At 42.9% G+C, this 26,258-nt stretch overlaps 1 protein-coding gene across 1 annotated transcript in view; it reads right to left on the reverse strand.

Moving 5' to 3' along the window:
* The window catches only part of osbpl10b (oxysterol binding protein-like 10b), a 60,053-nt gene that overhangs the window by 22,996 nt on the left and 10,799 nt on the right, over positions 1-26,258 (reverse strand). Inside the window, exons 5-7 of the mRNA XM_077215005.1 lie at positions 17,319-17,552; positions 7,138-7,360; positions 6,792-6,934 (exon numbers count right to left, since the gene is read on the reverse strand). Of these exons, the coding sequence (XP_077071120.1) occupies positions 6,792-6,934; positions 7,138-7,360; positions 17,319-17,552 (600 nt within the window). The remainder of the gene's footprint in view (positions 1-6,791; positions 6,935-7,137; positions 7,361-17,318; positions 17,553-26,258) is intronic.

Below are 26,258 nucleotides of genomic sequence, written 5' to 3' on the forward strand. Positions count from 1 at the left end.
TTGCCTGCCAGGTATCCATGGCAGTCACGTGACTGCAAAGTATGAATTAATAGGGAAATTTTAAGCGCCAAAAAAGAGGCAAAAGCATCATATAAATCAGGGATTCCCAATATTTTTTTGTCAGGAGAAACACGTTTGACCTCAAATTTTTACTTGAAATACCCCCTAAGATTTTAAGATACAGTATTTCAATAATTTACAAACATATTTGTATTTTCACGGTTCTCTGATTTAGGATAATGGTCACATGACATATACACAACAGAATAAAATATTTCATATTTTTTTATCTTCCGGTATATTACATTGATATACGGTAATAGGTTTGTAAATGACTGCAGGTGTTTGCTTGGAAAAACTTGACACTGATGAAGGGCTTAACGCGAAAAAGGTTTGCGCACCTTGCAGTTTTGCAATTTATTTGTGGCCTCTGGACAATAAAATCTTGTTAGCTTTTTGGCCAATTTTCGTGTGCAGATATTTTTTCTGATTATTAAATTTGAACTTTTTTTGTTTAACTTTTTGACTTTTTTTAGGACTTAAGTGATTATAAGCTTGTCATCAAATCACAAATGAATCGACTCAAATTAAAAATTAATTTGTGGATCATACTTCCCCACTTCTTATATAAACTCACGAATGTGCTATTGAGATAGGGTGGATGTTTTTCATTGAATAATGACTTAAAATCACATAAAATCTGAAATATTGTTTACGACTTCTATAGTGGATTATGTCCTTTAAGTTCTTATTCACTTTTGTGAAGTAAATGTTTTATGTAATGGTCTCAGAAGTGCAGATGTGCAGAAAAGTGCAGACTAAGGATACTCAGGTCAAAGACCATGGATATGTTTATACATCACATACTAGACTTACCCAAAAAGTGCTTAACACAGTAGAACGTCTCAGTCACGTATGTAACCCTCGTTCCCTGAAGGAGGAAACGGAGACGTAGTCGGCTTGTCGACTGATTGGGATCACGCTTAGGAGCCTGTCATCTTCGAATACTGTTAAAACGAGCCAATGCACATTGGCGTGCGAGATCTGCATCTCACAATCCGCCCCACGGTGCGGGTATAAATACGGAAGTTGATGCACGCACCAGTTGTTTTTCGCTGAAGAGCCGATCGGAGCCCGGAGTCAGCGGTGGTCCAGCAATAGTGGCGAGACGTTCACCTTCAGTCACCTGTCGACTGATTGGGATCCCAATTAAAATGCCCCTAGTGCTGCCACCTTCCAGTGTCGGCGGCATGATTGAGCAGGCCGGAAACGTAAGTGGTAAGTGACCTCAGAAGCTCCTGACCCCATAGGAGGAGGTGGTGGGCGAGTTGCAACATGCAAGGGAAGCGTAGCACAACGGTCGCAGTGTTTGTACAGACCAGTACAAGCTTGCTGAGCAGCGGTGTCTCAAAGTAAGGTGTATTGTCAGCAACTCGAGGCAGTTGATGCAAATGCAGTTGGAGGCCTGCCCAGACCCCCGTTATTGCATGGCCTTTGTACGTGGCCCCTCAGCCGGGGTTTGGCGGAAACTTGTTCTAGGGGCGGCTGGCCCGGAGAAACAAAGGTTTGATCACGGCCTGAGGGTTTGGCAGCAGGCCAGGTGATTTTCACACGGAGCGTGCCGCTCTGCCACAGCCATCTCGGACTTGGCCGTGAAGCCAGTGCTAAAGCGGTCATCATATGGAGGAAGCCATTGCGGCTGCATCTGCCATATGCCCCAGGAGCCTTTGAAAAGGTTTCAGTGGGACCATTTCTCACTTCTGAAACCACCGACCAGATACGTTCCTGCTGTGAGGCGTGTTAGACCGAGTCCAGCTCCTTACCGTAAAAAGAGATCCTCAGCCCGTGGGTGAGTTTACTCTTTTCCCAGTTGACCTGAAGACCCAACTGGCTATGTAGCACTCGAAGTGTAGGATTTGTACTGAGTCTTTGAACCCTCAAACGCAAAAAACACAGGATGGCCTGCGTAGCGGAGGATAGAGATCTGAAGTATGCGTCCTTCAGGTCGAATGCTGCAGACCAATCTCAGGGACGGAGCATTTGAAAATGCATCTCTGCTTTAGCAACTTGAACGGAGGCTTGTACAGGGCCCCAATCAAGAGTCGCAGGTCCGAGATTAGCCATAACCCACCACCTTTCTTGGGTACAAAGAAGTACGAGCTATAGAAGCTGGTCTTCATATTGGCTGGAGGAACTGGTTCAATCGCATCCTTCACCAGTAGGAGTGCGATGTCCACGTGCATGACAGGGCACATTCTCTCAACACCAAAGTGTAACGAACAACGCTGAACTTGGGCCGCCAAGCAAACTGAATCGTACAGCCGAGTCTGATGGTACAAAGGAGCCGACTTGACCGGTTCGGAAGCACTTTCCAGGCTTCTACGAACTGGGCCAGGGAACAAGAAGTACCACAGACGTACCCAGGGTGGGGCAGCGAGGTGGAGGACAGGGACTCAGCTCAGAAGGCTAGAAGGCGGCCCGAAAGCGGGGTCTGAGTGTGGTGCACAACACTTACCTGTCTCCACGTGATGGCAGGGTGTGCGTGAGAAGGCGTGACCGGGTCCTCGAACCACATCCAGCTGCTGGCTTGCGATACAAGAGGGGGCTGAGGGGTGTAAGGCTTTACAGGGTCACACACCGCCAGTCTGGCCCTCTTGGGACTTTGGAACAGAGGAATTTGCTCTTTCTCCGGGGAGCCAGCGGCGGAACAGTAACCATCTGAAGAGCTCATTCCCCCATCCCTGGGTGGCCTGTGTCAGGGATGCTTGACCTTACGCTTGTCAGCTGGATTAGCAGCGTCTGACACAGGCAGAGCGGCCTGCCTGCGGCTGGCTCCACAGTGAGGCCTGGGTGGAGGTTGCTGAGAAGGCCCAGCAGGAGCAGCGGCAGGGGGACGCCCTTACCTACGAGGAACTGCCACCGGCAGCGGGGTGGAGGCAGCAGCGGGCCGCCGGGGCAGGATGTGCCGGATGGCCTCCGTCTGTGCTTGGGCGGCAGAAAACTGTTGGGCACAGTTCTCCATCGCGTTGCCAAACAGCCCAACCTGGGAAATTGGGGAGTCTAGGAACTGAACCTTGTCTGCATCCACCATATCAACCAGGCTGAGCCAATGGTGGCACTCCTGGACAACTAAAGTGGACATCACCAGACCGATCGCGCATGCCACAACGCTCGTGCCCTGGAGGGTGAGGTCGGTTGCAGTGCGGAGCTCACCTATGAGCGCATGGTCTGGGCTACCCTCGTGCATGTCCATGAGTGCCCTGGCCTGATAGACCTGTAGCAAAGCCATGGCATGCAAAGAGGAGGAGGCTTATCCACAGGCTTTGTAAGCTCTGCCCGTTGGAACTGAAGAGAACTCACAGGCCTTAGGGGGAGACGAGGATCCTTCATCCAAAAGACAGCGGCCACCAGGTGCGACAGACCACTCCACTGGAGGGATAGCCTCGTAACCCATCACTGCCCCTCCGTCAAGGATAATGAGCGGGAGGAGCTACTTAGGCAGTTTCTGGCAGAGAAAGGTGCTGTCCACGACCTGGTAAGCTCTCCATACACTTGGGGAAGAAAGGCACTGGGGCGGCGAGCTGAGAACCAGCGCGGCCTGCCCCGAGATACCAATCATCCAATTGAGACTGTTCAGGACACGGTGGAGGATTCCACTCGAGCCAGACAGCCTCGGCGGCCCGTTTCAGCATAGCTGCCATTTCTGGATCTGGCTCGGGCAACGTTACACTCACAGAGGGAGATAACGCAGTCGAGTCATCATTTCCAGAGGTCAGCTCACCCTCCGATGCTGCAATCGACATCCTGTCCTCTGGAGGGACCCCAAATGAAACGGCTGGTCGGCCCATTACAGAGGGACCAGCGGGTTCAACGGGGGCTCCACCGGCTGCTGTGTGATAGAGGAGTGAGGGGCCCACAGGGATTGGTTACCGGGCGGGGAAGCCTCACTATGATCCTCCGATCACCTATCCCACACGGCGCCGTAGTGGGGGGTGGTAATGGGGACTCCACCTTCACGCATGAAGGTGAGTCTCAACCTCAACACCGTGATAGTCATGTTCTCGCAATGAAAACATTAACTATCCACAAAAGCTGCTTCAGTGTGCTGAATATATATATATATATATATATAATTATTTTTTTCTTTTTCTTTTCAAACACGTGATGCAACCATTGTGACCGTCAGAGGGGGACAGGGAACAACCGCATCCAGAAACGGACGGATGGAATGTTGCTCTTTCAGGAAATGGGACCCGTCACCAGTGCCGGAGCACACAGGGGAATGACCGCGGCGGCACTGAATAGTGAACTGAAACAGTGAAGCACTCACTTCTTTGCCCTCTAACCAACCGCCAACAAACACACAGAAATGATGCTGTTAAAACAGCAGTTGAGAGCTCAGAAGCTCGCGATCACCACTGCACTCGCGCTGTAGAACCACCAGCACTGGGAGAGTCTTTCTAAAAGAACACCGACACACTCGCTCGTTGAAAACTTCAACACTCTTCACAGACATCATCATATGATTAGTGATTAGATAATCACAGTGAAGAAGACTTCATTCCTGCAAAAGGTCTCCTTTTTTGTTCTGCGGAAGTCAGTCAGTCATATGGTTTGACTTTGGAATGACATGAGGGTAAGTAAATGAGGACACGGTTTTCATTTGTGTTATGAACTATTCCTTTAATTCCCACAGAAGCTGAAGTGGCTTTTTGGAGATGGCAATCACATTACGCAGCGCGAAGACTTTGGATAATTACGTATCTTCAGGGCTACAATATACAAAGTGATAAAATGATAAAGATTACCAGAGCACTCCTGTGTGACGCGGACACACAGCATTCACAAAGCAGCAGAAACTGTAAATGCACTGCACTTCCAAAAAAGGAGGCTCTTATATGCAGTATGATGGGATTGATTGATGGGGCTCATATGAACTCATTTCAGACCTAAGATATCAGCATATTTCACTGTCTTTGCTGATTTCATGCCTAGATAATCCATGAGCCATGCAGTCGATGCTGATGTTACAAAACTGCAATTGGTGCTGGATGCGCCTTAAAATAACTAAACTATACACATACTGTGCATTCATTTTACACTTCAGCATTGTGCTATTATCATCTTTTTAATATTCAACAGTGCGAACTGAGTGATTTAAAGGTTTAATGATATGAGTCACAATGTTAATTAATTATATGCATTATACTGGGTATGTCAGAGAAGAAAAAAAAACATAGCACAGATTCTGTCTGTTGCATTCTGGGAGTATGTTCATCCTCATAGGGTGCCGATTTAATGACAAGCACACACAAAGCAACCGCAAAAATGAATTAGCTCCCTTCAGGCACACGCTCACACACAAATTAACCTGTGCTTATGCATACGCCACGCAAACAAACAGTTGCACACTGTAACGTCGAAGAAACAGCAGCCCAGGCCTCTATCCAGAGGAACGCAGGCGGATAAAAGGTTTCCAAGAGGGACGGGCTGACTCATTCAGGGCTCCAGAGGGATTGTGGGTATCCTCAGTAACCCTCTACAGATGCTAAAACTAGAACAAGTCCAATTAGTGCTCCTCTTTCACTCGTTCACTGCAGAAGTCTGGCAGGCATGCGTACAATAGCACAGCCACGATTCTGAAACTTTTCAAAGACATGCCTACTCTACGGGAGACTTTAAATGAGTCAGAGACCATTCTGATTTTTATGGGCTATTATCAGATAAGCTGAACAGATCCCGGTGACAGATTTTACCCCTGAAAGATCATTTCCCTTTAAAAGTGATAAGCAGCGTGTCACAGAGCTGCCAGCTTCAGAACGATAATGATGGGTGTGATGATGACTATATTGCAGGGGTGTTTTCTTTGAAGAAAGCGAGGGAGAAAGTGCTGCCTCGGAAACTTGGATAAGAAAACTATTTGCAGTTCAAAAGCAAAATGAAATGAAATACGAGACCAAATACTGTCTAAATTACTCATATACTCATAACAGTGACAACGGCAGATAAAGTTTCAGGCAGCATCTATATTAAATAAAAATAAATAAATAAATAAATAGAAAATATATAAATAAAAATAATAATACAAATAATATTAATAATAAATAAATAATAATAAATAAACAAATAAATAAATAAATAAGATAAAACGAAACAAAATAATATAAAATAAAATAAAAAGAGTTGTGCTGCTTAATATTCTTGAGGGAACCGTAATACACACACACACACACACACACACACACACACACACACACACACACACACACACACACACACACACACACACACACACACACACACACACACACACACACACACACACACTTTAATATATTATATATCATTTATATATACTGTACACATCTATATCATTTATGTTTTACAGCTTACATAAGAATATTAGGCAGCACAAGTGTTTTCAACATTAATAATAATAAGAAATATTTCTTGAGCAACTGCTATACAAAATGTAAAGGATGCTAGGAAAAACATAATATATCTATGTCCTTTTCTAAAGTAACACGGTCTAAAAGTGACAGCAATGGATAAAGTTAAAATAAAATAAATATAATTAAATAATCAAATAAAATAAAATTGGTATCTATACTATCAAATGTTATATAAAATGTAAAGGATGCTAGGAAAAACATAATATATATGTGTCCTTTTCTAAACGCCGTCCAAAAGTGACAGTAATTAATAAAGTTTCAGGCAGCATTTCTAAAAATAAAATAATAATAATAAAAAATAAATAAAATAAAATACAAATTAATCATATTTTTGAGTACCTCTGTGTCTTTCAGGCGTTCTTTGTTCCTATGAACAGGGGAGTGGGGCTGATGTATAGCTGAGATGTTGTTACATGCCAATTCTCCGTTATTCACATGGTCTTCTGGAGCAGTTTTGGGCCTTGACCAAGGAGAGATGGTATCTGCACAAGGATGATATCAGTTATCATACATTCACTATGTACTATTATTAAAATTTGTGAATAATGAACATCAAATGAAGCTTCCAATACTATAAATCAGACTATAATATTATATATATGATGTAACAAGAGAACACATTTTGGCACGCTGAACTAACACACATCACACATTTCAGAAGAGACAGACAGTGCCATATTCTCGCCTGTATTGGATCCCTGCGTGTGGCTGTGGGTGATGTGTTGGGCAGCCTGGCACACGTTGTGCTGAAGGATACTCAGGCATTCTCCCAGACAGCTGAGCGTGGCTGCAGACGTGGCTTTGAGCAGGAGCAGGTCCTGATCCAGGGAAGACAGCGGCCCGCGGCTCGGCAACGACTCGATGGAATTCACCAGGTTCTTCTGTTGGCCCTCCGCCTGGGACATGACCTAAAAAGCCAGGTCAATAGACAGTATTCTCATCGATTTCATTTGGACTTCAAAAACATCTTAATTAAATCAATCTGAACAGCATACATTTGTATTTAGAGGCTACTTCAGTTGGGCTTTCCATTACCTACAGAACAGCCCTCGAGTAAATGAATCCTTGATTACAGTAGAATCAGTGTCTAGAATTAGTTCTCTAATATTTAGACAGGCATATGCTGCCAGCTTGTATACTATACAGCATTTGTAGCTTATTTTATTTCTGTAGAGTGTATGTAGGCTACTGTGTGTGTATTATATATACTGTATACTGTGTGTGAGTGTGTGTATATATATATATATATATATATATATATATATACACACACAGTTGTCAGAATTAATGGCACCCCTGGTAATTATGATCAAAAATGGCTGTAAAAAATAAATCTGCATTGTTTATCCTTTTTGATCTTTCATTTTAAAAATCTGCTAAAATCTAACCTTTCATTAAAGTAAAAGAATTGAAAGTGGGGGGGAAATCACATTGTGAAATAAATGTTTTTTCTCCAAAACACATTTGCCACAAATATTGGCACCCTTTTATTAACTACTTTTTGCAATCTCCTTTTGCCAAGATATTATATTATATATTTCTGTATTACAGCTTCCACAAGAATATTAAGCAGCACAACTGCCTTCAACAATAATAAGAAATGTTTCTTGTGCAGCAAATCAGCATTTTAGAATGATTTCTAAAGGATCATGTGACACTGAAGAGAGCTTTGCCACCACAAAAATAAATTGCATTTTAAAACATATTAAAATAGTATATATTTTAAATAAAATGTTGAAATTGTAATAATATTCATGCTATTATGGTTTTGTATAGTTAAATAAATGCAGCCTTGGTGAGCAGATATACACACATACATAAAGAAAAAGAATAGATATTGAGGTCAAGTAGAAATGAAAAGTGCAGTACAATAATCTGATATTTTGGCTATTATTACCTGTGTCTGATTTGGAATAGATTGAGACACGTGTAATCCCCCCAGGGTGAAAGCAATCTCCAGGATTAGCTCAATCCAATCTTCCCAGTTTTCAAAACAAACCACATCCTGTCAACTGCAAATCCTTACCACAGGGAATATATGGGTGTATATCTTGCTCACTTTACCCTCACTTTTTAGAGTACATGACTGTGAAGCGAGTCGTGAGGGAATGTTCGTAGTGTTTGCCTCCCCCGTTTGAGTTCGTCATGAAGGTAATGACCATGGGCTTTTGTGGTGGTGTAGATATTGGGCAGCTCTAATGAAAAACAGACAGATAGCTAAAGAGGAGCAGAAACTTGCAGGACGTGACTCATCACTGTACGCTGCTCTATACATGCATATTTCTCTCTCTCTCTCTCTCTCTCTCTCTCTCAACACTTCAGTGATTGCAACACTATTACAGCACAGCTGTAGTTTTAATAGATGAAACTTATACTCACACTTAAAAGGAACATCAGTCTCCTCAAGATATCTGCCTCTCTTAAACCAATCATGTTTAGTCTAGACATATTAATAATTTACGATTATACAAAATATGCACATTCTCCATTCAAAAGTTTGGGGATTTTTTTTTAATGAATAAAGATTATTGTGTTTATCAAGGCTTAATTTGACTTAATTTGATAAAAAATACAGTAAAAACAGTAATATTGTGTTATATTTTTTCCTATTTAAGTTATTTTATTTTTAAATTGTAATTTATTCCTGTGATGGCAATGTTGAATTTTCAGCATCATCACTCCAGTCTTCAGTCACATGATCCTTCAGAAATCATTCTAATATGTTGATTTGGTGATCAAGAAACAATTCTCATCAATGTTGAAAACAATTGTGTCAAATAATATTTTTGTGGAAGACGTGATAATTTTTTTTAGGATTAAGTGATGAATAGAGTTATTTTGTAACATTATAAAAGGTTTACTGCCATTTCCGTTTCAGTTTGAAACATTAAGCCTACTGTATATCAACTAAAAATTTTTCTTTTAAAGCAACAGTTCATTGAAAAATAAAAATGAATGTCATTTTTACTAATTGTAAAACCCATATAGGCCTACTGTTTTTCTTTAAAGGAAAATTTGAATGGTTAAGGCCAATTCACACTCAACCGACAGACACAGACCAACGATGACAGTCACCAGATTACAGCACGCCACTTCTCAGACATCCGACTCTGATTCAGCATGTTCAACAAACTCCGACAGACACTAACAGACTCTAACAGGAGAAACACACTGTCTGACGAAGTGTTTGTTGCCATCTGTTAGCTTATGTCTGTGTGGTGTGAATTGGCCTTTAAAGGGACAGTTCATCCAAAAATAAAATTCTGTCATCATTTACTCTCACTCAAGTTGTTCCAAACCTGTATACATTTCTTTGTTCTGTTGAACACAAAAGAGAATATTTTGAAGAATGTTGGTAACCAAACAGCTGTGGGGCACCATTGACTTCCACAGTATTTTTTATCCATACTTGAGAAGTCAATGTTTCCTCCACAACTGTTTGTTTGCCCATATTCTTCAAAATATCTTCCTTTGTGTTCAGCAGAACAAAGACATTTATACAGGTTTGGACCAAATTGGGGGTGAGTAAATGATGACAGAATTTCCATTTTTTGGGTGAACTATCCCTTGAAGGCCCGTTCACACCAAGAATGATAACTATAAAGATAAGTATAACAATCACTATATTAGTTACGATCTGTTTATTCTAAGCACAAGCTGCAGTTTTGTCGTCTCCCACATTAAATGCTTGAGCTCTTTAAAGCAAGATGAATTCTGACTGGCTGTCAATGTTTTTACAGCAGGAAAAATATTGTTCTGAAAGTGATTCCAACGATGTCGTTTCTCTGTGCTGTTATTGTTAGTTGTGGAGTGGACTCTGCTATTCTTTTATATTTAGAACGATTCTTAGAGCTACATCTTTATCATAGTCATTGTAGTTATCATCCTTGGTGTGAATGGGCCTTTATATGGAAGAGGGCTGTGTGAAAATGATCCAAAATTTCACCTTAGGCGTTCCACATACAGGTTTAGAACAACATGATATTGAGTAAATGATGACAGAATTGTTGTTTTCTGGTGAACTATGCCTTTAAATGTGGTTTCATGGGTTAGACTGTGTTTGTAGACCCACAGACATTGACGTCATCTTTAAATAATTCACTGAAACAGAATATCACTGCCGGCTCTCTCAACAACAAGTGAAAGGGATTTTTATATTAACTGTCCTGTGTGTCTGCTACAGCATGGCAAACTTTGAGCAGAGAAGAGATTTTGCAGTTGTTCATAACCCAACTCTCATGAAAAATTGATCTGTCTCTTTATTCTCTCTCTTTGATCCGTTTCTCTTTTTGTGCGAGTATTAAAGGAAAAAGACGGGCATCACAGCTGTCACCTCTCGGCACAGAATCCCAAAGATTCCCTGCGCACAGGTATAGTACTGATCAAGATTCAGGAGCTGAGAGATCACACACCATCAAAAACTGTTGCATAATGCTGAGTGAAAAAGACCAAAATAGCATTAAAGGCATAGTTCACCCGAACATTTTAATTCTATCATTTACACTCTCTCCTTTCATTCCAAACCTGTATGACTTTCTTTCTAACATGGAACACAAAAGAAGAAACTTTGAAGAATGTAACCAATGTTTAGCACACTAGTTGATGAAATACAAGTGCAGCTGACCAGGCTTGGGTACAGCCAATTCCTCATTATTCCTTTATTTATTTTCAAAGTAAGAGTATAATCATCTGTCTTCTATATTCTAGCATGTCTCTCAGGGTACGTTACTCATGAAATGAACAGAAAATCTATTTCTTGTTCTCCAGCTACTTTTGTTTACCTCCCCCTCTCTGGTTCCTCCTTCAAAATCATTCTTTCTTGTCTTTCTTGTTCTTTTTCACCGTCAAAATGTTCACAGTAAGAAAGGTTAAAATTTTCTCAGTCACTCTCCATCACTGTCACTTTTACACACACACATCTCTTTCGCTTGGTCTCTTACAGGACATGCAATGCCACTGGATCTTATCCGAAACTTTGGAAAAAAATATTATTTTAAAGTTTGGGGTCTGTAAGGCGTTTATTTGATCAAAATACAGTAAATACCATAATTTGAAAATATATATATATTTTTTCAATTTTAAATAACTTTTTTGAGTATATTTTAAAATACTTTCCTGGCGACTTTGAAAATTCAGCATCATTAATCCAGTCTTCAGTCACATGATCCTTCAAAAATAATTCTAATATTATTTGGTGCTCAAGTAAATTTTCTTATTATTATTAATGTTGAAAACAGTTGTGCTGCTTAATATTCTTGAGGAAGCCCTGATACTTTTTACAGGATCCTTTGAAGAATATAAAGTTCAAAAGAACAGAATTTATTTGAAATTTAAATTATTTGTAACATAATAAATATTTTTACTGTCGTCATCACACAAATTCAATGCATCCTTGACAAAGATAATTATTAATTTCTTTAAAAAAAAAAAAATTTTTGAACAGCCAATAGTGTACATGCTTGGCTCACCTGTTTACACCTGGTATTAAGATGCATTGTGGTTGATCGGATCACAAGTGGAGGGTCTAAACAGGTTTAAACAGGGTCTAAAACGTTTTGAGCTTGTCTACTTTCGACCACTTCCAGAGGTATTCGAAAACGCATTGACCGAATTGCTTTCATAGTGTAAACGCTCATGTGGTCGAATGTCTTTAAACAGCTACAAAACAACGCCTATTCTCCGCCTACTGACCACGCTCATATGTAAATTGTCCTCCCTCGTCTACTTGTGATCCGATCGACCAAAACGCATCTTTATACCAGGAGTAACGTGAGCCCTTGTTAAACCAAAATTTTCTATCTAAATTTGTAGTTTTCGCATCTAAATTTGTAGTGTATTTTGCAGACATGATGTATGATGCAAATATTGATCACCTGATCACCTTGAAACAGACACCATCAGCACATCCCTGTGAAGACGATCACCTCTAATACTAGAAAATGATTTCTGTGTGTAAGCAATTTCCACTCACACTTGAACAGTGTAACTAATTGCACATCAAGCCATGGATTAAAAATAAATGCAGCAGGATAATTAAAATGCCAACAGTTTCATACAACTACGGCAGTCACTTCAATTCAAGGAGCCTTTCAAAATTGTATCTAGAGGTGATGAGTCATTTCTCGTTATGTTCTACTGCAGCTTAAAATCCAGGCTATAGCCTACTGTTCAAAAGTTTGGGGTCAGTAAGATTATATTTTTATTTTTGAAAAAATTATTCAGCAAGAATGTTGCCTATTAAATTGATACATTGTTTACATTGTTATAAAAGTTTCCATTTCAAACAAATACTGTTCTTTTGAAATTTCAAAGAATACTGAAAATATTAGGTAGCAGAAAAATGGGTCTCATTCACGAAGCATGTAAACGCACAAATTTGTGCGTGAAATGTGCGTACGAACGATTTTTTAGAACGAATCACGATTCACCAAACATTTCGTAATAACATTTATTCTAAGTTTATGAAAAAATATAGGAACAACTGAAACCACAGGTATGCAAAAAGCACTTACTCTGTACGGCCTTAATCGTGTTAAGAAGTTGTACATTTCATCATAACACGACTATAATTATATTTAAGTATGTTGCATACAATTTATTATATAATCCATATAAAATTATATAATAAAATGATTTCATAATACAATTTAATTTCATCTTAAATACATTCACATCATATACAGTTAAAGAGTAAGAAAAGCAACGTTATAGCTTCAGCGGCGAAGTCACTCGGAATAACGCATATACGCATGTGTACAGCTGGCTAATGAGAGATCTGTAATCTGGGTCTGTATAAAAGATGTTTATTGTGGAACTAGTGAGAATGGCACACTTAGCATTGCTCGATGATCGGGCGAGAGCACGTCTTCAAACAGCGACAAGTTTGACGAGAGTGACGAAAGGCGTGTGTATGGAGATGGTTTGGGTGTTTTATGCAAATGACGTGGCCGCTCATTTAAAATACTCCAAATTCACTAACATCAGAACGATATTAAGAACAAAATCATATGCGTGCGAACGTATTGTCAATTAGGTGGAGATTTTTTGTGAGAAGTTCTCCAATATTACTGTTTTTGCTGTATAAAAATTCAACTTTGGTGAGCACAAGAGACTAAATCATTAAAAGTTAAAATTCCTTACCAACCCAACCTTTTGAACGGTAGTGTGAGTAAAAAATCCATTTGCAAGTTGATTTCTAGAAATTAGTATAAACTCTGCTATCACAACATTGAGCATCCCAAGTCCCACTCTCAACACAGCAATATTGGTTCAACCAATGGCGTGTGATGAGGACGGGACTATCTATGTAGCCAACCAATGGCAGATGGGGGAGTGTTCAGAAAAATGGTTTGAAACAATCATTATTTTTGCACACAAGTATTTGCAGAAAAGAAACCTTTGAACATCAAACACTTTAAGTTAATACACCTACAGAATAAGTAGAGAGGATGGACTTTAAGCCAAACCTTAAAATATACGGCAAAAGAATTCCACCTGCTTAAAAAAGGTATTAGAGATGAAAGCAACTGGTATGAATATGACAAAAAAGCAATACAATCTCCAGTCGGCAGAGGAGAAGAGGTCACTCTATGTCTGGGCATCTTTTCTAAAGCACAGACGCTAGCCACATCTTAGATTCACAGCCCAAAGATTACACTCTTTTTAGCTAAATCAGCAGGTGTAAATGGGCCAGGGTGAGTTTAAATACGTGTATTGGAGTGGACTGGCTCCAGGAATGAGAGGACTATCGAATCCACCACAAAATGCTACATTTAAAGAGAATGTCAGAAAACTATTGCACTCACTTTAGAGGGATAGTTACTCAAAAATGTAAATTTACACATTTTCTCACCCTCATGTCATTGTAAACCTGTATGACTACTTTAGGAACGACATGAGGGGGAGTAAATAATGACAGTATTTTCATTTTATGTGAACTATCCCTTTAAAAATGCTTGCCAACTTTACATCCAGTAAAATATACGCTGGCAAGATATTCAGAGAGAGTGCTAATAATAATTTCCACCTCATTGCTTAGATGCACACACATTTTGAAAGCACATTTTATGAGTTTCAGCTGGTTTCCAATAACTTGCTGCATGTGTCCTTTGGACTGTCAGGGAAAGTGACAGTGTTGTCTAATTCAAGGACAAAAAAATGGCCTTCGAGATAGAAGAAGGAGAAGAAGCTGGTTATAATTGAGAATGTCACACCAAGTCAGGGTCATACAAACTAACAATTTGAAACACAGCAAAAGGAAAGGTTCTTAAATACAATTCATTGATAAATGAGGGACCTCGCAAAAACATAAAAAGGTAGTTATGCTTTTATCTAAAGATTCATTTATACTCTGTAAGAATGATATTATGAAGACACATTTTTTTTTGCATATGTTTGCAAAATGAAATTATAATTAAATGTAAATTGTATACTGTGTATATCAGTGTATGGGGACTTCTTTAACCGGGTATGCTGGGTAACGCGTTATGTCAAAAAATTGCCTGGTGCAGCTATGCTGGATGGGTTTATAATAAGCGAGACACATTCGCTCTAGACAGAGTGTTACCTACTCAGTTGCCTACTCTCATATTTTAATTACTCTCAAGTATTTCTAATATGTTGGACCTTTTATTGAAATAAGCCTACATTTACCCATTGAGACACAAGCACACGCACCGGTAAGAGCTGTGATAGTGTTGTTTGAGATGAGGGAGGTGCAATTTGTGAAAGGGGTGTTTGCAAAATATGAAAAGAATTGCTATGAAAATAGTTTTATTTGATTTAGTGTTTTTAGTTTTGAATCAAATACAATGTGATTTTCGGTGTTTGGGATCTGGCAGCAACACCACATTTTTTCGTCTGGGCGAGCGATTTGTGGACAGCTTTCCCTGAGCATGAAATCCCCCATATGGTGGGAAACCAATGAGAACACGGGACAATGACGACGATACATAACTACAGAGCGCAGGCACCAAAGCTGCTGTGCATCCGCTTTCCCAAAACCCTCAGTAACTGACAGATTGGAAGAAAATGAAGGTAGCTTGGTAAATAAATAAATGACGGACAGTTGTATACGTTTTACCAAGATTTTATCATTTAAGCTTTAAGGTACACCTCAAACAAGAGAATTTACAGTAATTTATAGTGTTAATAATAATTAGCAAGTCCTCAAATGACTTGAGTATGCAGAGCATTCGCAGCGTTTATGGACTGCAATCCCCATATGTATATATATATATATATATATATACATATATATATAGTAAGATAGTACTACATAAAGTAATTTATGTACTACATCAAAAGTAAACTATCAAAATATTACCTGTGCAAAAATATATATTAGTATGTTAATAAACAATTAAATTTAAATGTATTAGTTTATACATTTAATATAATAGTTATGCGCAAATAGCTTAACGCAAATACAAACTGTATGTTGTGCTCTGAATGGTTTAATATCTGTCAATAGCAATATTCTGGACTCGCATGGCTCGCCTCCCTTCTTCATTTTAGATTACAAAACATTGTTCAGTCTGATTGAGCAGTTTGAGGTGTTTTTATAGGATAAGCAGTACTAGGCGAGTTACGTGCCAAAGTTTAATACTTAGGGTTAGGAACTCATCCAAATCCTAAGCATGAGCAATAGCCTAGTAATAGTGATGCTAGTCTTAGCAATTAACACTAATTACTGTAATCAGGAAATTGTAATTGACAATTGTAATAAACATGAATGAGAAAGAGTAATTTGCATAGTTCTGTGTCAAAAACTGACTAACATCCTCACTCCATCATGAGGTATCGCTGCAACAATGTCAAAACAATGTGATGACAGAAGCTTCCTGCTGAACAGCCAGTTTCTGATGCTGATGCAGAACTCGCAGGCCAGCTGAGGTTGAGACGCTCCATCAGGGAGTCAGCTCAAAACTGCCAGTGCTGCTGACTGCATACTGGACCTCTGTCAAGCCTTCAAAGCTTAAAGCAAGAGACATTGTGCTATGTTTAATAACTACTAACATGTGACAACCCAAAACTCCTCAGCAGAACAGAGACAACATTTTATATTTAACCCTTTGATGCATATCATCTATCTACTACAGGACAGATCTTTAAATGCCTATTTTAAGCCTGGCTAACAGACATGAGCTTTTTGTAGAAACAGAAAAATTGATTTCTGACTGACTTGAAAGCATCAGTAAAGATGAAAATTACAAACCAGTAAGTAATGTATTGCATCATATTAAGCAAATGTTTTATTTTAAAGGAATATATATATATATATATATACAGTATATATATATATATATGTGTGTGTGTGTATTTATAAACTTTTATGTTAATGTCATTAATCACACTTAGTTGATTTGACGGCACTAAATGTATATACATAATATTATATATATATATATATATATTATATATCTTTCTATATTGTTATATTTAGAAATATGGTGCTAAAAATAAACATTTAATTAACAAACGAACAAAGAAATGATAGTTTATGCAGCTAAAATGTAACATTTAAGACAAAAAGATATATATAAAGTTACACATACTTAAAATATATTTTATATAAAATATACTTAAATATACAAATTTAATAGACAAAAATGTAATAGGCCTAAGCACTTTCATTATTTATATCCAACATGCTTTAAAAAAATACATTGCTGAGAACATAATTAGTAATAATTGTGGTGGGGCTAGTAAAAATATTGACAGCCGGAAAAAATCTGAACTACTGAAAAAAATCCTACAAAATTTGCATCCAAGGGTTAAATCGAATTAAAACCCCTGACAGACTCTGTAAAACGTCAGTTTGTTTAATAACAATGTCTAGCTGGCCCTGTCTGACGCTGTTCATACCTCTTTGACCTGGTGCAGTCCTGCAGGGTGCTGACTGCAGGCCCGGTGGCTGGCAGTGGGGGACTTGTGGTGGGTGATGGTGATGACAGAGGCGGGCGTCCCGTGCTGGGGGGTCTGTCTTTGGGCGGAGATGGAGGAGCACTGTAGGACGGGGTGTGGGTGCAGGGAGAAGCTGCGGGTCCGGCCGGATGAGGAGGAAGAGGAGGTGTTGCAGGAGGAGGAGGAGGTGCAGCCCTGAAAGAGACAGCAGCAATGGCAGCAGCAGCAGGAATGAGAGGAAGAGCAGGCGCCCAGGCCTAGCTTCCCCACGGGCACAGGAACAACCCCTGTGCCACCAGCGCGGTCTACCATCACGCAAAAGAGCATCATCGGCCTGACACGACCAAGACAGCAGCCACGTACAGATAGGGAGGGGAGAGGAAGCAAGCGCATCGCATGGAAGATGAGAATATGAGACGGCAGAGAGAGGAGGAGAGCGAGCTGTTCTCCGCAGCAGAGAGATAAAGGTTGTCACTCGTTTCAAATGCTTTCATCTCTAAAAGCTCTCCGGTACAACCTGAGAAGTGCAATCTCATTCCATCAAAGCTAATCATAGACATCATTTTTTCCATGATTCACAAAAGCATTTAGTGCGCTGCTGATGACAAAATGCACAAGGCAAGTGTCTAATGCATGCTTTCACAAATGTCACTAAAATGCAAGTCTAACTAGATTTTTTACTTTGTTTAAAATAGGGCTGTGTATTGGCAAGAATCTGGCGATACGATACGTATCACGATACATGGGTCACGATTCAATATATCGCGATATATTCCGATACTGTTCATAATGCGATATATTGCGATTTTTTTTTTTAAAGTAGGACTATCATTTTAGAAAAAAGTATTATTTGAAAAAAGACATGATGTGCATAAAAGTCAAACAAGTTTACTTTAGGTAAACAACAATTCAGTACAAGCAAAATCAAACTGCCAGTTTGGGACTGTGCTCACAGGTTCTTGGTGAACACATTTTTATATGCTCAAGTAAGCCATAATAAAATAAAATAAATACAGACCCTGTCACAATACATAAAAAAAGAAATCTGAAAAATCACACAATCTCAAAAAAGAAAAGACATTGTTATGTCAATAAAAAAAGTGCTTGCACTATTCCTAGTACACAACATGTACCCTAGTACATCCAACATGTTTTGTGCTGCAAAAACACTAACACGATTCCTAAAGGAAACATTGAAGAACTTAATGTAAATTGTCAGAAAATACACAAAATGTAATAGTATTGTTAAATAATAGCAGGTCCTGATTTTGTTTAAGCTGGTGGCTAGCTATGGTGCTGCGTCTGAAAAATGCAGTGACGCGTCTGACCCTGCCGAGTAGTCGATCCACTGATGGCACTTTCAGCGCTTTCTGTGAGGCGAGGTTAAGACTGTGTGCAAAACACCGTATGCGGCTCATGTCGGCAAGTTCAGCTGCCACATGCATATTAGCGGCATTATCCGTAACTAAAACGGGATCTTTTATGTCCAGACGCCACTCAGCAACGGCCTCTTTCAGTACGGCAGCGATGTTTTCTCCGGTATGGCTGTCGTACATCGCTCTCGTCTGCAGTACACAGGATTCCAGCTTCCATTCGTCAGTTATGTGATGAACCGTAATAGTCACATATGACTCAGTCGCCCTAGACGTCCAAGCGTCACATGTCAAGGCAACCTTCTCAGCTAAAGCTAGACATTCCAGCACGTTTGTTTTAACCTCCTTGTAAAGATTGGGCACAGCGATATCAGTGATGTGTTGCCGGGACGGTATAGTGTAACGAGGCTCCATTGTTTGCACCATATAACGGAAACCTTCGTTTTCAACCACACTGAGCGGACGCATGTCTTTACAAATGAAATAAACTACCGACTGGGTTATTTTGGTTGCACGAGTTGAAGTCGTTGGTAATTTGTGCGTTTGAACTTGAACAAGGGTGAGTTGTGAGGGGTCGACTCGTTTAGCTTGCTGTTCGCTTAACTGAGTGTCTGAATGGTGTCTTGCTAAATGTGCCATCAAATTCGTGGTATTACCAGAGTACTTAATCTTTCCCAGACACAGTTTACAAACCGCATGGTTCTTGTCGATATCTGTAGAGCCCTCTTTATTCTGGAAACCAAAATAATTCCACACTTCAGCACGGAATGCAGCAGGAGCCAGTCTTACGCGGGGTTCAGCCATAGCTCTATGTTTTTAGCTTTTAGCAAAAAGTTAGACGCGGTTAGGCGAGAGACTAGTGGTGCGTCTCAGCATAGCCATCTAGTGGTAGGGATTTTAAACAGTACATAAACTTGAACCATGAATATTTTTGCACGTAAACTAAAAAAAAAAATCGATATTGCGTTTTTGAAAATCGATACAGTATTGCCAAGTAAAATATCGCGATACTTAAGTGTATCGATTTTTTCTTACACCCCTAGTTTAAAACAATGAGCAAAACTTTCTTCTACAATGCTCCTGGGTTTACTGAAGAGTGTTGGGAGTGTTTTTTACCGCTCTGCTTCATGGCTTCTACAAAAGATCTTTATTCTCATCCATAGTTTGGGTCTATTATTTAATGTACACTACCCTTCAAAACTTGGGGTATTTTATTTTATTATTACTATTACTTATATTTAAAACAAATGCTTTTCAAAAATAGAAAGCAGAAAAACTGTTTTCAACATTGATAATAATAATGTTTCTTGAGCAGCAAATCAAAATGAGTTCCCTTTCAGTCGATAACGTCAGACGTAGTCGACGGTCGACTGAATTGGGATCTCGCTAGAGAGCCTATCCTCTTCGAGTACTATTGAACGAGCCAATGTAATTGGCGTGCGTGATTCGCGTCACACACTCCGCCCCCGCGGCGCGGGTATAAATACGGAAGTGGATGCACGCACTAGTTGCCTTTCGCTTCGGAGCCGATCGTTTGATGTCTCTGAGAGTGCTGTTGTCTACAACGAGCGAGTGTGTCGGTGTTCTTCAGGAAGACTCTCCCAGTGCTGGTGTTCGATCACCACGATCCACGATCACGATCACACCACGCCACACCACGATCACGATCACAGCCAGTGGCACGATCACTCCCTCCCCCCGGGTGAGGGGCGGGTGGAGCCTTTGTTTGTGTGTGTGTCTGTTCCGCCGCTGGCTCCCAAAAAAAAAAAAAAAAAAGCGGAGCAAGCGGTACCCACACTTCAAAGAGAGAGCAATTTCATCTGTTCCTGGGTCCCAAGAGGGCCAGTCTGGCGGGTGTGACCCTGTATAGCCTTACACCCCTCAGCTCCCCCTTGGTCGCCAGCAGGCAGCTTGGTGCATTCTACAGCGCGAGTGCAGCGGTGATCGCGAGCTTTGAGCTCTCAACCACTGTTTTAACAGCAACAAATTTCTAAATGTTTGTGTGTGTTGATGGCTGGTTAGAGGGCGGAAAAGTGAGTGCTTCACTGTTTCAGTTCTCTGTTCAGTGTTGCCGCGGTCATTCCCCTGTGTGCTCCGGCACTGGTGACGGTCCTATTTTCTGAAAGAGCAACACGGGTGTGTTTGCGTCTTTTTCAAGATGTCATTCCGCCCGTGCGTTTCTGGGTGCGGCCGTTCCCTGTCTCTCTCTGATGGTCACAACTGTTGTGTTACGTGTTTGGGCTTACAGCACGCTGAGACAGCTTTTGTGGACAGCTCATGTTTTCACTGTGGGAACATGACTGTCGCAGTGTTGAGGGCGAGACTCGCCTTCGTTCGCGGAGAGCGAGTCCCCATTACCATGCCCCACCCTCGGGTGCTGTGTGGGATGGGTGACCGGAGGATAGCGTTGGATGTCCCGCCCGGTAACCATTCCCTGTGGGCTCCTCACTCCTCCCTTCCACTGCAACCACTGGAGCCTCCTGTGTTGTCTGCTGGTCCATCTGTAATAGGTGGGCCAGCGGTTTCACTCGGGGCTCCCCTGGAGGACAGGACGCCGATTGCAACATCGGAGGGTGAGCTGACTTCTAGAGATGATGACTCGGCTGCATTGTCTCCCTCCGGGAGTTCAATGTTGCCCGAGCCGGATCCAGAATTATCAGCTATGCTGAAACGGGCCGCCGAGGCTGCCGGGCTCGAGTGGAACCTCCACCATGTCCCGTTCAGTCTCGGTTGGAATCTGGAGTTTGGTATCTTGGGGCGGGCCGCGCTGGTTCTCAGCTCGCCGCCCCAGTGCCTTTCTTTCCCGAAATGCATGGAGAGCTTATCAGGTGGTGAACAGCATCTTTCTCTGCCAGAAACTGCCTGAATAGCTTTTCCCCCTCATTACCCTTGATGGAGGAACGGTGAAGGGTTGCGAGGTGTCCCTCCATTGGAGCGGTCTGTCGACACAGGTGCACCTGTGTCCAGCGGCCGCTGCCTTTTCGGGGGATCCTCGTCTCCCCCCTAGGGCCTGTGAGTTTTCGTCCGTTCCGACGGGCAGAGCTTACAAAGCCTGTGGGCAAGCCGCTTCCTCTTGCGTGCCATGGCGTTGCTGCAGGCTAGGGCACCCATGGCATGCACAAGGGTAATCCAGACCGTGCGCTCATAGGTGAGCACCGCACTGAATCCGACCTCACCCTCCGGGGCATGAGTGTCGTAGCGTGCGTGATCGGTCTGGCGATGTCCACCTTGGTGGTCCAGTTGCGCCTTCGTTGGCTCAGCCTGGTTGGTATGGCGGATGTGGACAAGGTTCGGTTCCTGGTCTCCCCAATTTCCCAGGTTGGGCTGGTCGGCAACGCGGTGGAGAACTGCATCCAACAGTTCTCTGCCGCTCAAGCGCAGACGGAGGTCATCCGGCACATCCTGCCCCGGTGGCCAGCTGCTGCCTCCACCCGCCGCCGGTGGCAGCTCCTCCGCCTGCTCGTCGCCGTGGGCGTTCCCCGGCCGCCGCTCCTGCTGGCCCTCCGCAGCAGCCTCCACCCAGGCCTCAGCATGGAGCCGGCTGCAGTAGAGACGCCCAGTCTGCTCCAGGCGCTGCCAAGCCAGGTGGCAAGCGACAGCGAAAGCATTCCGGAGCGGGCCGCCCAGGAATGGATGAGATGCTCTTGGAGTGGCACCCCCGGGTGAGGGCCGGGTGGAGCCTTTGTTTGTGTGTGTGTCTGTTCCGCCGCTGGCTCCCTAAAAAAAAAAAAAAAAAAGCGGAGCAAGCGGTACCCACACTTCAAAGAGAGAGCAATTTCATCTGTTCCTGGGTCCCAAGAGGGCCAGTCTGGCGGGTGTGACCCTGTATAGCCTTACACCCCTCAGCTCCCCCTTGGTCGCCAGCAGGCAGCTTGGTGCGTTCGAGGAACCGGTCATCCGCCTTCTCACGCGCCCCCTGCCGCTTGTGGAGATAGGTAAGTGTTGCACAGCACACTAACACCACTCTCTCTACTTTGCTGCCCCACCTCAGGCTCGGCTACCCCGCTCAAGTCAGTGATAGTCATCACATTAGGTGTTGAGCAGACGTGCTCCTGAAAATTCAGTGATATTCATCACACCGAGTGTTGAGCAGTGCTCCTGACTTGTGCGTGCTCATCTTATCCTGCTGGAGAAGGATTTGATATAGCCGCTCCTCCAGCCGGTACGAAGGTTCTTCGTGCTACTTGGTGGTGGGATGTGACCATCTTGGCCCAAGATTGGTCTGCAGCTCCGACCTGAAAGACATGTGCTTAAAAACAGATCTCTACCTTCCGCACCGCAGGCCATCCTGTGGGTTGCGTGTAAGGGTGGAGTATCAGTACAGTGTCCTTCCCTTCGAGTGCTCCAGAACCCGTTGGGTCTTCAGGTCAACCGGGAGAGAGTAATCTCGCCCACGGGCTTAGTATCTCTTTTTAAGTTTTGGAGATGGACTCGGTCTAACACGTCTCTCCAATGAGAATGTGTTCAGCTGGTGTTTGAAGTGAGAAAGGGTCCCACTGAAAGAACTTTCAGAGGCTCCTGGGGTATATGGTAGTTGCAGCCATTGGCTTCCTCCATATGTGACCGCTTCAGCACTAGCTTCATGATCGAGTCCTGAGGTGACCGTGGCAGAGCAGCTCACCCTGTGTGACTATAGTTCATCCCGGTCTGCTGCCGAACCCTCTTCAACAGAGGGGCCATGTACAAAGGGCGTGTTTTAACGGGGGCCTGGGCGACCCTCGACTACACGGGCATTCGTACCTCGAGTTGTTAGACATTGCGACCGTTGCGCAAGCTTCCCTTACATGTCACAACTCACCCGTCACCTCCTCCTTGGAGTCAGAAGCTTCTGAGGACGCTTTGTTCCACTCTTCCCGCTCTACTCAATCGTGCCGCCATCAAGCCTCACAACAGTTATAGCCAGGGCAAGTGGAGACTCCATCCCCTGGGTCCAGCTGGGTCATGACCATTCCGGGGCCGCTCAGTTGCCCCTCTGGTTTCGTCTTCCTGCCAGTGTTCGTACAAACCGAGCGGACTACCCTTGGACAAACACTGGCTCTCAGCTGCCCCAGGGGCCCGCAGAAATGCGTTTAACCCCAGTGAGCCTTCTAAAAGCGACTGCGACTCATGGTCGCCTTGCGCCTGCTCAAGTCAGTGAATTCATCACACTTCATGTTGAGAAGAAATGCTCCTGAAAGTCAGTGAAGTTCATCGCACTCAGGTGTTGAGCAGCAATGCTCCTGTAGCTCAGTGAGTTCATCACACTCAGGTGTTGAGCAGAAATGCTCCTGTAGCTCAGTGAATTCATCACACGCAGTGCTGAGCAGAAATGCTCCTGGTGCACAGTGAAGTTCTTCGCACTCAAGTGTTGAGCAGAAATGCTCCTGAAGCTCAGTGAGTTTATCACACTCAGGTGTTGAGCAGGAATGGTCCTGAAGCTCAGTGAACTTATCACAATCAAGTGCTGAGCAGAAAATGCTCCTGAAGCCCAGTGATCTTCACATGTTGTGTTGAGCAATGCTCCTGTCTTTTTGCGCCCGTCGCTTGCACCTACGTGCCAAGTCAGGGGAGGAACAGGTCTTCATAGTTGCCCCTTATTGGCCCAACTAGACCTGGTTCCCATCAACAGCCTTCCTGACTTCCCCTGAGAACTCTTTCAGGGACGGGGCACGATGGCACCCGCGTTCTTCCCCCGGAGATTCCGGGCGGTCTTACATCTGAACGCGGAGGTTCAGGTGGCTATCACAGGGACATGTGATAGTTACCATCACTTCTGCAAGCACCCCCTAGAAATGGGTAGCGTGCTTACGCCTTTAGAAGTGGAACCTAGTCGTAGAGTGCGTCTTCTCTCCAGAGGAGATCCTGAAAGCTTTCGATCACTTCAGTGCTCTCTTTCCTGCAAAATTTCCAACCAAAAATTGGTTGGAGTAGGCTGTTTTCCTTCACCCTCAAAATGATGTTGCCTCGGTGTTTAAACGACGCTCATCGTGTTGCAGAAGTGTTTAGAAGCACGTTCTGATCGTCAGGTTCCTGAGGAGCAAGGTCTTGTAAATCCTTGCGTCCCTCTTTATCCTCTTGGGCCTTGTCCTGGTGCGACTGCACTGCAGAGACCGCCCCTGAGCCACTGCAGGCAGTGAGTTAAAAATTCTGTTATATCAGTTCTCCTGCTCGCGTGGTCTCTACTAGAGGGTAGGGACTTGCTCGCTTTCGGTCAACGTATTGTGCTTGGCGTCTGGGCCGGCTAACTCTCACAAGCTGAGACCCCGGCTCGGATTGTGCCCAAGGTTCCTACCTCTCCCGTAATAGGAGCAGGTGGTGAGCCTGCAAGCGCTGCCCTGGAGGAGGCAGATCTAGCCCTGGCTTCTCTGTCCGTTCGCTTGGACGTGTACAGAATGCAAGCCATACACCTCAGACCTGCTCTACAAATATCTGTTGGAACTCAGCAGAGAGGGAAGGCTGTTTCCATGCAAAGTTGCACTTAGTGCTTGCCTTCATTTCGGTGAAAATCCGAGATGCAACATGTCCACTTAGGTGTTGAGCTCCTCTATGATGAGTGTAAAGTGCTCCGCCTGGGCGTTGACGATATGCTTTGCTAAACAGATTCTAGAGTTGGGGGCTGGACGACAACTAGTTGAACCGCTGCTTCCCGTGGGCTCCCTTCTCATGAAGCCAGTTTCACCGTGAGCCCGGTTCAAGTGTCGGCTTGCTGCGCCATTCCCCTCCTATGGACTGGATACGTGCTCCTTTCTACTCCAGTTGAGTTCCCTTAAAATTGAACCCTGTTGAGTTCCTCCACACCCCTCCGACTTCGGACGTGCGGAACGTCTGGCGTTAGGCCTACCACTCGTAAGCAGTGTGGAACCTGTGTTAGGCTGGGTCCATATGTTGCGGTCCCTACGGCGACCCCATATGTGTATTAGGGCTGCACGTTTTCAAGTTTTTCATTAACCGTTAACCGAGGCCCTTAGCGGTTAATACTCGGTTAACCATAGTGTACGCGACGCAACCCCGAGATACAGACACACGAGAAAGGGGTAGTTCATTTTTAACACCTTTAATAACTGCACAAAACATCTTTAACTTTTAGGTGGCAAAATATTGTTTTAGGCTACCTAATTCTGTGAATTACACTGCACAAACCAAAAGTACTACTGCCGAATGAAGAAGGGTCAGTTCTCCCGGGAACATAAAATATTCATTTTATTTTATTTTTCGTGTTCGCATTTATATGGAACAAACAATTGGACGTGGCAGTTCTGGAAGCAGCACTAAAACTTTCACAGAGACCTCAAACAGAATGCACAAAGCCTTTCTTTAAAGTGAATTTCGCTTTGTATTAATTGTATCTTAATTTTAATCAATGTTTCATCAACCAATTACCTGGAAATAAGTAAATATAGCAGACATTAGATAATACGGAGCCGCCGGCGCGTGAACTGGAGCTCATCTCATAAACGAATTCCGAAACTCAGCGTAGGTTATAAGGTAGCCTAGTTGTCTCACAGACCTGATAAATAAATCTATATTGAAATGTCTACTTCTAAACACA

The sequence above is a fragment of the Siphateles boraxobius genome, unplaced genomic scaffold, assembly GCF_051911475.1.
Source record: "Siphateles boraxobius isolate OS27281-9 unplaced genomic scaffold, OSU_SipBor_1 68, whole genome shotgun sequence".
Classification (NCBI taxonomy): domain Eukaryota; kingdom Metazoa; phylum Chordata; class Actinopteri; order Cypriniformes; family Leuciscidae; genus Siphateles; species Siphateles boraxobius.